General features: G+C 31.9%; 2 protein-coding genes across 3 annotated transcripts in view; both read right to left on the bottom strand.

Moving 5' to 3' along the window:
• Window positions 1–36: 36 nt before the first annotated feature.
• LOC124494610 (uncharacterized) lies at window positions 37–6,308 on the bottom strand. Its single transcript, XM_075729661.1, is given in 7 exon segments — window positions 37–895; window positions 952–1,061; window positions 1,136–1,197; window positions 1,261–1,846; window positions 1,848–2,054; window positions 2,491–3,936; window positions 5,896–6,308. Coding segments are annotated over 7 exon segments (3,033 nt in total). The 5' UTR covers window positions 5,936–6,308; the 3' UTR covers window positions 37–313.
• Window positions 6,309–7,068: 760 nt separating this feature from the next.
• The window catches only part of LOC124494559 (uncharacterized), a 28,031-nt gene continuing 20,935 nt past the window's right edge, over window positions 7,069–14,164 (bottom strand). Inside the window, exons 1-3 of one of the 2 annotated variants that reach the window (XM_047057746.2) lie at window positions 10,090–10,403; window positions 9,856–10,006; window positions 7,069–9,777 (exon numbers count right to left, since the gene is read on the bottom strand). In XM_047057746.2, the coding sequence (XP_046913702.1) occupies window positions 8,050–9,777; window positions 9,856–9,984 (1,857 nt within the window). In that variant the 5' untranslated portion in view covers window positions 9,985–10,006; window positions 10,090–10,403 and the 3' untranslated portion in view covers window positions 7,069–8,049. Of the gene's footprint in view, window positions 9,778–9,855; window positions 10,007–10,089; window positions 10,404–14,164 lie in introns of those variants that run through there. The other variant, XM_075729653.1, reaches the window with a different exon arrangement.

Genomic DNA, 14,164 nt, shown 5'->3' with positions numbered 1-14,164 from the left:
ATCTGTTGGTAGAAAAGGGAATTTTCAATATTTGAATTTTAGAATTGCTTATTTTATTATTTTATTTACAACTAATAAAATCTAACAATAATGTAAAAACAATTTTCGAATGTTGAGATCATCAAATAAAGATTAAAAATAGCATTGCATCTGACAATGATCACAATTTGCACGATGGAATGTACCATGTGACTGTTGATGAATTGACCAATGAAAACAGTGATGACCAGTATCAAGTGCTTGTACTATATACAAAAATAGAATGCAAGAATCACAACTGGATTAATGAGGATGGCGGGAAAAAGGTTGAAAATTAATCATTAGTGGCATTATCATTATTGTTACTGGAAACATTTTCATCCAGTGAATACATGGATTGCCATTCCAGAACATTAATAGCTGCCAAACTGTCTTGTTCATACAGGTCAAAGGAGGGAATAGATTGATTGCCATCGTTAATAACGGCAATTGTACTTTGATGAGATGATTGATTCTGATTTTGAACATGGCCATCTTGGCGATTAATACGATAATTATAGAGATGTACCATGGTTCGATGACGTTGATTTCGAATATAATTGAAGAAATAGATACCACCGACAAATGGCATAGCAGCAACACCAACTGCTAGAACTAAAATTCCAGTACAAAGACATACGGTGGTTAATACGGGCAATACCACCAATTTACTGCCCAGTACGGCACCACGAACTAATTTTCTTTGAATCGGATTTTTGGGCTTGTATCGGTATTTACAACCAAACACACTAAGCCTAGAATAATGATCACCAAAGAAACGAACATGACGAATAGGATCACCACAACGGTAACAGAAATCGGATTTACATCGAATGCAATGCATATGGTCACAGCCATTTATTCGTTGTATGTAAATCTATTCAAGATATTAATATTGGTAAATAGGAATGGTCATTTATTCCTTTTGTTTACCTTGCATTTTGGACATTTCTGAGCATTTACATCGCCCGTTAACAAATCAGAATGTTTAGCCCAGGTTTTGAGCAAACGATCACCACGAATATAATCATTACAAGAAATTCCTAATAAACAATCATAAATGAATTTTATGAATTTTATAAATTTTTTATGGATTTTTAGTTGCAACACTACTTACCTTCATGCCAAGGACTATGGCATTTGAAACACCAATCATAATGACAAGCATCACATTTTACTCTGAAATAAATCAAGCGAATCAAACAAGGTCAGATTAAAATATTCAATTGAATTGTCACTTACTTGAATGACTTGGAGTGTTTAACCGACAACCGAGCTGCTAAGCCACACATCAACATTCGTTTGAACAATAAATGCGTGTCGGTATATTTCATTTTAGTTTGTTGTTTACTCGATAATGTGAATAATCGATTACAACGTGGACATGGTCGAATGCGATCCGATTCATTCGATTGGCTCAATAACAATCGACCATACAAAGCTTTATCATCACCATTCAGACGTGCCAACACTTCAGCTCGATAGATCAATGATTTGCATCCAGGACCAATACATTCAATGCTCAATTGTCCCATTCGAATTCGTTCAGTGTAATAACGGGTCAGGCAAGATAAACAGGCACCCGACGAACAACATATACGTTTAAGAAGCCATCGATTTTCACAGCAAATACAGCATTCATTAAATAACCAACGATTGTTGACCGGTGCCTCTAACCTTTGGCCATTCATACGTATTTTTTCTAGTAATTTGCGTTTTATCACCATCATCGTTTGCAGATCCATATTACTATTCGTATCACCAGAATCAGGATTTTGAAATTGAGGATTAGTATCGGATGAAGTTGAATCATCATCATCATCATCATACGTTGTTCATTGATTGATCGAATGAATCATATGAATCATATTGGTCAATCATGATTTGTGGTTGAATGTGATTGGCGATTCGTTCCAGTAATAATGTTTGTCCAGCCGGTATATAGTTATGTTCGTTGAACAATCCACCATTCTCATCATTCAATTCGAAATTAATGGCTTTCATCGCTCGTTCTAGGTTACTTGTCAAATCGAGATCTAAGAAAAAAAATTGAAAGAAAAAAGTAAACAACATACCACCATTTTAAGAAATTTTCATGCATTTAAGGCATATATGATCAACATCAAAGACACATTATCTATTTTCTAAAAATGTCTCCCGCTATACGTGGCCATCATCATGTCGATGATCGATATAAACAACTGAAATAATGTTTAAGTTAAATTATGGAATGTATGTCAAACTTCAAGAGATCCTCACTCATATCTATCCTATCATAATAGTCATGTTAAATCGAATGAATGAAACCATAACATTCTAGTGATAATAAAACTGAATAAGTGCATGCATTTGAATGTAAATAAATAAATCTAAACGTCAAATCAATGTCTATCTTGTATTCAAAGTTATTTTTTTTCATGTTGTTGTTGTTGACAATTATCAATTATCAAAAAAAAAAGGAAATCAACATACCAGCCACACGAAGACTTAGAAATTGATTGACTAAATCCAAATGATTAAACGATGAACATAGCATGGCTAGATCAATGGCCAATCGATATAATTGACTAACCAGATAAGATGACCATAATCGGCTGCTATCATTAGTGTTAGCTTTTCTATCATCAGTTGTTGTTGTTAGTGGTGGATTATGTTGACCAATTATTGATGATTGTTTATCACCAAAAATATCAATGTTTTCATTGAATTGTTGAAGCCAGTGATTAAAACTCTGTAATGCTTGTTCGAATATCGTGGCACGTAAACAGAAAACAATCAAATTTTTGTTGACTTGAATATGTAGACTATCGGATGATGAATTCTGGCTAGTCGACTTTTGTCTAAGAGGATGATTCTCATTTAGAATAAAAATTAACAAATGATCCATGATAGGCATTGTGTGTTGTTGGCTAAATGGATCCGTTCGGGCCAAGTGATTATGACTTAGATAATAACTGCCTTTGTTTTTGAACAAATGATTCAAATCTTCTTTCAAAACAACACGGGTCGTTTCTATAAATTGAAAAAGCTGTGGTAAATTGTAGCCAGGATGTAGCCAATCGATCAACTGGAATAAATCCTTATCAGCGATAGGCACTTCGACCCTATTTGAATCTGAATAGAATAAATTGGTTTTAATCACATTAGAGAAATGCAGGTTAGGTCCGACACCACTGGCAGCTGCATTATCATCCATATCACTCGCTTTTAATAGACTGGCCAATTGCGGAATAAACATGGACACAATAGCAGGATTTTTGGCCATTAATTTTCGACAAAATAAACCGATACGGTGTCGAATTTCTTGTTGATCTCGTTGATCGTCGGCAGTGTTGGAGCTGCTGCACTGGAACAATTGCTGTAACAGGCAAACATATTCACACAAACATTCGCTGGTAATAAATCTTTCTGCTTTTTCGATGCTACATTGTTCATCACGGAACAGATAATCAAGCATTTCCCAATGATCTGGATATTTTGACATTAATAATGATTCAATTTTATGGAAAACTCGTGTCACACATTCTTCGTCAAATGATCCGATTCGAATTTCATCATTATCATCTGCATCTTCATCAAATTTTTTATTAGATTCCATATTGATGGTAGACATTAATCGACCAATAAATGAATGATGATCTGCTGATTCATTATATGAATGATTGTAATATTCAATATTAGCATCAAGTGCTATATTCATCGAACAACTATCACATGATGTAGATGACGATGACGTCGATGATGATGCCGATGTCAATGAATAATATGAACAGGACGTCTGTAATGAACTATTATCATTATTATTCATTTGATGACCAGGATCATTAGAATTTTTAGATGCCGATGTAGGGCCATTGATCTTGTCCGTTATATTCATATTTGTTTGTAACAAAAAAAAATTTATTGTTATAGAAACATCTATTCAAGAGAAATCGTTAGCAAATAAATCAACACACACAAACACACACAAATGCCGCATTTCGATTGACATCAGATCTATTGAATGTTACAATATGAATGAATGCATTTATGTTATTTGAGGACAAATTTGTTTTCTTTTTTTTTGTTTGTAGCTATTGTTGATATCGATAATGATATGGCGTAAATAGAAAAAAATTAGGATGTTGTTTCACAGCAAACACGTCAACACAGCAACCTTGATGTGTTGTTGTTGTTGACATCAAAAATTACCAAAAAGCTTACGGTAATCATCAATACACATATATAGTTACGTAAGCATCACAAATACAAAAAAAAACACACACACAAATATCACAGTAGGTTTTGCGATGATTAATGTTTTCTTAAATTGCCAACTTGCAAATAGCTAATGAATATATATAGTAGATGGTAGATATGATAAAATTGGATTAATAATATGAAAAAAATTACCTATAGATAATCATATTGTAATCATATATACCTGGTATGGTTTTAGTTTGTCTGGAGTGGATAAATCGAATTACACCAGAAAAAAATACAAAGAAAAAAAATTTAAATGCAATTGCTTTGAAAAATGATTGCCAAATTGATTCAATTCTATAAGCAATCAAAATCGATCAAATCGAATGATCGTCATAAAGCAAAAAAAAAATCATGAGACCATTAAATTTTCAAATAAACAAGCATATTGCAATCAGAGAATTAAAAACGTTGAATAAAATGAAATTAGATGCACACACACACATACATCTGTTATCGACGGCAGGGTTGGATATTAACACAAAAAAAAGTTCTGATGGTCAAATCAATCGGGCATTCCACAGTCATTGTTGATTGATGGTAATAAACAGACAAACATATGAGTATGTATTGTAATGGCGCCCACAGCCAGTTATTTTGTGTGTATACAAACCTACCAAACCTGTCGTTAATGTTGATCGTGACGTTCAATGAAAGCGATCAACAACAACAACAAAAACAACCAAGCAACAAAACCAATGATCAAACATTCAGTACATAAAAGATACTCTCTCTACCTCTCTCACTTCCAAAATATAGCCTATGTATGTTTCTTTATATAGAAGTCTAATTTATGTAGCGGTGCATACAGTTATAGTTGGATAAAATAGCTGGATTGCCACGTTTAAATATACCAAACACACAAACACACATAATTCACATTTGTAAAATTCATTCATTCATTGAAAGTGAATCTATAGAATTTTTCAGATTTGGTTAGTTGTAGTGGTATTTGTAATCGAAATAGTTTTTAAAAAAGAGAGATATTTCATGATAAACAATTCGATTAGATTCTTGAATTTTTTAGTGTATTAGATTCAATATTAAAAAAAAAAAACCACCAACATACATCAAACACAGTATTGTAACACACAGTGTTTAGGAATGAGAGACCAAACAGGAAGAATAATATCTTTTTCCAAATAATCAATCGGCTCATGTGTGTGGTAGCTATTTATGGCAACAGGATGCATACTTTAGAGTCGAATGAGTTATTATAACTATAAAATTCGACGATAATTTGTTCGATAAGACAGGTGTTAAATTTGATTCATACCATCAATAAATACATCAAACACAGCTGAAAAATAAAAAGAGAGTATATTGAGTTGAAAAGAAAAATACAAGAGAAACACACACACACACATACCAAGATTGGCTCATGGCCATTTCGGTTTTTGTTTTAGTTGTCTGTCATTTTTATTTCAAATATGGATATCATCACGCATTTCCTTTCCATAAATCTCTTCGGATTGCATTTTTTTTAGAATAATGTGTTCAATTTCCTGGAACAACAATGAAAAATGAAAAAACAATCACATTCTGTTTGAATGGTTGTAATCATTAAACAAAAAATCATGACAAAAACAAATTATTATTATAGCAAACACCTTGAATGTAAATGGAAATATTTACCTGTATGACAAACCAATTCGCATATAGTATTTTTGTTCATTCGATGCACACACACATCAACAACGGTTGCACTCATTTAATGAAATTTTTGATAATTAATTTCGTTCGAATCACATGCAGAATAACTAGCTTTTCATTTTCAAACATCCAAATAGATAAGCGAGAGAAAGATGAAACATGAATACATCATTTTTCTATAATGATTTGATGATCAAATCTGGTAGTGTTGGTCATTCCATCAGAACGATTCGATTATGATTGTTGCCCGCAGCTGATTTTTTTCCATTTGGTTATTTTTTGCCTTGAAGAAAAAAAAAATCCGCAAAAAAATGTTATTTTTATCACCATCATGGATTTCAATCGGATAGTTTAACCAGAAATTTTCAAATAATGAATTTTATTTGCTCGGGGTTTTCCATTTTTTTTTTTTTTAAACTTCAGAGATCAACACAGCTGATTTATTGTTAAATTGTTGTAAAATTTTGAATAAAAATGTAAATGATACTTAACAGATGGCATGATAATCGTTAAACAATAAATTCGATTCGTAACATAACCCATTTGAGATCCTTTTTCGGAACAAATTAGTGGGAGCAGTCCATTTGGATAAATCATGAATTTTTTTTAGATATTGATTAAAGTCTCAATTCTAAATGAAATTGTTCAGTCTGTCAACTAAATTATCGTTGGCAATGATTCATAAGACATGGTTTTTTTTTTGATCAATGAGTAACCGGATCAAAAAAGGGTGCCAATTACCCAGACTGACAAAATCATAATTGCAATGGAATGTACATGATAATCATAGTGAAACATTCCATCTGTATTTGACATGAATTTTATATCATAGTGTAAAAAAATTCTTTAAATTCTTCATCCAACTTTCAACATAGTGGACTATCATTCATATTGATACCAATGGTCATATATCGATGAGAAATGATGAACTACTAATTTCCATCATCAATTCATCGAAAAAACCAGACAATGTTTAGATGATGATTAATGGAATTATACCGGTCATTTATTTATTGTTCATCGAAATTGATAGATAATAAAATGGCCACATGGCCCTTAACATCGATGATAATTTTGTATCATTCTTCAAAATATATCGTAATTGAATTCATTTGTTTATTTGTCAATAATAACTTATCATCTGTAGAATGGAAATTTTATTTTAAAAACATTCATCATTTATTCATTTCATATAATTGTTTGTTATTGGATTTTTTTTTTAAACATTATTTCATCATAATGATTATATATATGATATACACAAACATCAATCAAGTATATCAGCGAAAAAATGTGTGTGTGTGTGTGTTTGTATCAAATGTTGTTCATATATATGGAAAATTTGTACAATTTGTTTACAGTAAATCAAAGAAAAAAAATACAACAACAACAACAACAACAAACCAAAATCAATTATGCAGTGCAATACATTATCAAAGGTGTATATATTGTGAAGATTGTTTAATACCATACCATTACACACACACACACACACACACACACACAAAAAAAAAACATGATGGTTTCTAAACTTTATTTATTTATTTGTGTTTGTTTCTTACATATTAAATAAGATAGCCAACAATTTGATTTTTTGAAAAACAGAATAACAGATTAACAAAAAAAAACAACCAGCATCAATAACAATGATGAAACAAAAAAAAAATTATGAATAGAAAAAAAAATTATCAAAGAAACAAAACACCTGTCGTCCATACATACATGATCGATACATTTTGATCGGTTGACTATAGTATGGCCGTAATCGTGATGATTTTTTTTTTTGTCTATAAAGAATGTATAATACAGCAGCTTCAATATCATATAGTTCTGTATTTGTTCGAATGTCATTCTCATATATTCATTATATATCATTGTGCAAAAAAAAACCATTGTGAAGAGATTAATATCTACTTCCGATTCGGTTTTTGGATATGTCATCACTTCATTTATATAGCCACAAGTTTTGATTATTCTTTACTGTGATTTCCATTAATGAAACATTATTCGATTCATTAGAAGCATATATGGCTTAAACCGATATCAAAACATGGAATTCTGCCAAATCCGGACGGCTATTCATATCCATCAATCATCATTAGATAGGGATCATTTCTTATATCGTTATTGTTATAATCAAATTGATGCTCGTTTTGTTGGATCGTCCTCATCTTGTTCATCATAGTTGTGATGATTATTATTGTTAGTGTCAATCAAAGTGTTATTGGTGATAATGGTACAATCATTATCATCATGATGAGAATGGCGTATAGGTCTATCACGAATTGGATGTGCAACCAATGGTAGGCCACCACAATTTTGTTGCTGTTGTTGTTGTTGTTGGCCGAATGTCGATATCGATGAAGATGATGAATGGGCCGAAGAAAAATTCGATTGATGAGAAAGTAGATTCGGTTGTTGTAATTGGTGATGTGATGTTGATGGAAGAAAAAGTGTAGAAGGAGGTGGTTGTTGGGCATGTGGAGGCACTGGTGAAATATTGGTTATCGTTGTGGATGCTGTCATGGTTCCGGTTGCTATCGTTGTTGTCGTCGTGGTCAATAGACCACTACTGCTACAAGCAACGATTCCATGACCAATCGATGTGCAATAATCATGAGGTGACATAAGTAGAGGAGGTGGTGATGAAGATGATGATTCTCTTATGAAATGATCATGGTCATGATGATGTGGGTGTTCATCATCATGATAACAATCATCATCTTCATAACAATGATGGTGTGTAGTTGTCTGTATCTCTAGAAAATGCCTGGTGCTAGGAGATTGATGTCGTTGGGCACTTGAGTGACTGGTAGTTGGTCGTTGCATAACCGTACTGCTGAAATCTTTCATACTGTATAATTCTCTATTGTCATGATTGGTAGTTGAAGGAGTCGATTTCCATTTCTCAGTCGTAGTGCCGTTATTGTTTCGCTTACGAATCAATGATCCTTGTTGCATAGTAGAATGATCAGTCGATCGGCGATTAGATGTTGTGGATGAGGCAGCAAAAGATATGGATCGCCGGCTAGGGCGATCATTTGACGACGACGGCTGATGATGATGATGGCCAAACTTGTTAGTTAATCGAGACAACAATGATCGATGATGGCTTTGTCCACTGATACCAGAAGCTGAACCAAATAGATCACTTTTCAGCCGTTCTTTACGTCGTTTTTTACCCATTTTTTCATAGCCATCATAATTATCGCCCAATGCTTTGATATCCATGCCGAGTAATGAATCACCATTATAATAGTAACGAACCATACGAACTCGAGGTGATGATGCTGGAGTTTTTAAAGGTCTGGCTGGATTATTATCATCAAGATAGGAACGAGGAGTGCTAGCATTCCAATAACGTGTCGATGAATTACCATAACAGGTACATGAACAAACGGATATATTCTCATCATTCAAACCGGCACCAGTATATTTTTCGCCATCACGTTTTTGTAGCTGTTCCTCCGAGCCAAGAATCGAACCATTTGCTGTAATGACATCGCCTTCAAGGCGTACGGCACTCTGTGCGGCAGTGGCGGCTTCAGCTTCATCACGTCTTTCATCTTCAGTGTTGAGCGTAAGGAATCGTAACACAAGAAGATTGATAGCAGCAGATACCACTGATAGGCCAAACAAGATGAACACCAAGGAAAATGCAACATATTCAGGTCGCTGTTGTAGGGCACGATCTTTTTGCAAGGCAACATAATCACCAAAACCGATAGTTGTGAGCGTTATAAAACAATAATAAAAGGCATCAAAATAGTTCCATTGTTCGAATGTAGAAAACATGGCCGCACCCGTTGTCATCACAATTGTCGACAATAACATGACAAACAATATCAGGTTCGATTCAGATACCTGGTTCGATTCAGAAACAAACATTAAAATTCATTAATTTAACCAAAAAAAAAAACAATGACCTTTAATAACACTGACCTCTTGATTTTTGCAACGAAAACATTTTTTACATTGTTTTAATCCTTTCTCGACGAATGTATTTAAACGTTCACCGATACTTTGGAACATGACCAATCCTAATGGAATACCAGCCAATGCATATACCATACAGAATGTTTTGCCACCAGGCCTACAATTGTGAAAAATAAATGACAAAATCTGATTAGAATTTGTAGCTTTATAAGATCATACGATAAGATGAATGCACATTACACTTTGATTCATAAAGTTAGGCTTCAACAACAGAAAATGATCACAAAAAGATGGCAACTAAAACAATCCAATCAACAGCAATATTTTTAAATCCAATCAACACACACACACACACACACAAACAAAACATTTGGAAAGAATTGAAAGCAAGGAACCGTGTCGCCTTGGTGTTTTCAGCAAATATAAACAACATTTGAGAAAAAAAAACGAAAAAAAAACGAATGAAACATTTTTCCTCTCTAAGACAATAATAAAAAAAAAAATAACAACAACAACAACAACAAGACATAAACACAAACAATGGAGAAAAGTGTGAGAGAGTTATTTGGGTCTCAGGTTTTTTTTCTATTTTTATTATTATTATTATTATTATTTTGAATGTGTTAAGTTCAGTCAGGCGTATGGGCGCGATGGATTTTTGTTGTCGTTTTTTTTGTCGTCATCACCATCATCATCATCATCATCATTTGTTGTTGGTCGATGTATGTGATATACATTTTTTTTTGGCGTGGCTTTATAGTATGTTTTATGATGATGATATAAACAACAAATGAATACTTGATCTATCTATCTATCTATCTATATAAATGGATGGAAAGAATATAATCGTCATATCGACAACAACAACAACAACCAAAAACTAAACGAGCAAAGAATCGGATAGAGAAATGAAAAAAAAAATAGAAGCCTAGAAAGAATGACAAAGTGAGTGTGTATGTGTGTGTGTGTGTCTTTATCGGTTTCGATGTCGATAGTGTTTTTGTTGTTGTTAGTTTTTTCTCGATTTTTTTTCTCTTTTGGTTCGATTCTTGTTGTTCAGCGCTGTCGAAATGGTTATATTTCGTGATTCAATACACGTATTACGTTCTTGTATTTTTTTTCTCGTTTTTTGTTTTCGATTTTTTTTTCTCGTTTTGTTATTATATTTTGTTAGGGATTCCGGGACCCGATCAAAGAATTTGAATTATATGCATGTCGATATATGTGTGCGTGCGAGAATCCGATTTTTTTCTTCTTTATCACTACAACTAACGAAAAAGAAAAAAAAATGTAAACCGGTTTACAGTAAAAGAAAGAGAAGATGAATATTATCTCTCTGGTTATATATCGTAATATTTAATAATACAGCCCATAGCATCAAAATAATCAATTTTTTTTTGTCTATTTCATGAGCCTTTCTATAGTCTGTAAAGCTTTTTTTTCAGGTAGAATTTATCAACGGTTAGGATATGAAGAATTTTTTTTATTTTTTTTTGCATGTTTTATATTGACAGTAAAAAGTCTTACAGGTTGTACAATTGCTTAAAAAATCAATGTTTTGGTTGTTGTTGTAGTGTTAGTTTGATCAAAACAATCAATTAAAGATATCCATAGAATAGAAAGCCATTTATTATTGGTTTGACTTTTCTTTTTATTTTTTGATTCAAAACATCTGTCGTGATTGTTGTTATTATGGATCGAATTTGATCTAAATTCCAACTAGTGTATGATAATAATTTTATAGTTTATATATAAAAACAGGGACCAAAAAAGTGTTCGACACACAATGGTCGAGTACTGGCTACAGATAGATTTAATTGTCAGTCACAGACGGATAGAAGAAAAAAAAGAAACAAATCTGTCGCTATTTTGTAAACACAGAATATTCTTCTCTCTGTGTCTTTTTTTATGGAATGAAAAAATGAACGGCAAAAAAAATAACAATGGGCCAAAACAAGCAAATAATGATGATGATGATGATGATGATGGTAGTGTCAAGTGAATGGATTGGTCGTTTCAATGTTCTGTATTTTTTTTTTTTAATGTTTGATTTGAAAATATTTAGAGAATCTTCATTTTATGAAAATGAAAATGCAAACAACAGAATAGAACAGAATAGTAATAATAAAAATCTATAGCCTTGTATTGTGACAATTTTGTTTCTTTTTTTTCCCTACTTTCATTTGGTTATTGTCAATGATGATGGTGAGTTTTTTTTGTAGTGAGGAATTTTCGAAATTTGCTATTTGTCATAACATTATGCAATGTGAAATTTTATATTAGTTTTTTTGTTTGGAAAATTTTTTTTTTTGTTTTTTGTTTTTTTTTCACTCTCATTCTTCATTTCCAATACCGGATATAAACAAGAGAGCTTAACAACAAAAAAGAGTGAGAGAGAGAGAGAGATGATGGAGAGAGAATCAGCAATGAAAGTCATGAATATACTTTTTCAATTATTTGGCAAACAAAATGATTCTTGTTGTGTTGTCCCATTGTTTTATTATTATTATTATTTGAGCTTTTCATTTTTTTTTTTTTTTGTCGGAGATCATATATGACATTTTTTTGTTTTGTTTTGTTTTGTATATTGCTTCGATTGCATTATTACCACTCTTTTCAAATATTTTTTTTCTTTTTTTTTTGCCTATATTCGAAATCGAAATCATTTTTTTTTCATTTTTACTCTTTATTTATCCACGCAAACAGACAAAATGGAAAGAGAGAGATAGAGTGAGAGAGAAAAAATGGAACATTCGGGAGAAAATGTAAAAAAAAAAATGTGCAACATTCGACATTCATCGCCCATTTCAGATATTTTGATGTGGTGATGATGAATCGACGTCATTGTCAAATGCCGGTTGATTGGTCGTTTGTTGATGATGGTGGCTCATACGGCTACCATATATTTTTTTTTCCTAAACAAATGTCGGAACAATCCATTGATCAGTGTTTCACAAACCAATCGGCAACAACAATTGTTTTTCATCAAATTCACAAACCAATATTCTCATATAGAATATTTTGGTGATGTTGACAGATACAATCTTAATACCGAAACACACACACGCAATATTTGTACAACAAATAACAGTTTTGGAAAGAGATCGATTTACTACAAAAATAAATAATACGTGCCATAGACAAAAACAAAAACTAAATCCTATGATTTTGTACTATTTGATGAGAATGGCTGCTTGAAATTGTCATTAAAGGTACATGGTACATTATTGCACATACCAGAGACATATATATTCATGAAACTTGGAAAAATATCTGAAAAGTTTTTTTTTCTTATTATTGTAGCACATCAATTTATTCATTTATTTTTATGTCATCCATATATTTGATTGGTCGATTGTGTCGCGTATGGATTGTTGTTGTTGTTGGTGGTGGTGTTTCAATGGATTTTATTTTGCAAAAAGTTTGTATTTTCTCATCATTATGATCAATGATGCTCATCGATTTATGTCGATTTGGCTATTGGTTATGGAACATGCACACACATACACACACACACACACACACACACACACAGATTGATGACAGTATTATATAACAATAGCAAAACAATAGGCAATCTTTAGCTATTTGAGAACAAAATTCTGCCATCATCATCATTAATTCTTTTTTTTCATTTTCAATAAACGATTGTAAACGATTCGAAGAGAAAAAAAAGTTATCCATTTTGATGGAAAAGATTTAAACTTTTTCACTTTCCCTCAATTTTCTGGCCATCATTATTTATAACAATGAATTTAGCTAAATGTTTAAAATTTTTTATTTTAAATTTAATGAAATGATTATATATATTATTTCATTATGTTCGTATTGAATCTAAAATGATGATGATCATCGTTGTTGTTGTCGTTGTCGTTGTCGTCATTGTCTTGATCAATCCAAATTCTCTAAATTTTCACATATTTGATGTCGGTACTTCAATAATAATAATGATAATAATCGATATATTACTAATGATGGGCTTTAGAAATAAAAAAAAGCACCAACTTGATCATATAATATAAAGGCATATTTTTTTGTTGTTGTTGTTGTTGCCCGGGATAGATTGTCAATCAATCAATTTGTTTGATGTGAAATGTTGGCCAAAACACACACATACACAGACACATTTATTTAATTTTTCAAAGTAAACGAAACTGTAATTGTTGATTACTGATAAAAAGAACAGTGGCAGTAAATTCATTCATTCATTTTTTTGCCACCCAACTTTTTAATGGATTTTTTTTCTCTCATCATCATCAACATTGAACGACGTTCAAATGTGTTTTGTGTAAAATGATTCAAATTTTTTTTTCTC

Source organism: Dermatophagoides farinae, chromosome 3 (genome assembly GCF_024713945.1).
Source record: "Dermatophagoides farinae isolate YC_2012a chromosome 3, ASM2471394v1, whole genome shotgun sequence".
Classification (NCBI taxonomy): Eukaryota; Metazoa; Arthropoda; class Arachnida; order Sarcoptiformes; family Pyroglyphidae; genus Dermatophagoides; species Dermatophagoides farinae.
This window is presented reverse-complemented; position numbering and strand designations above follow the sequence as displayed.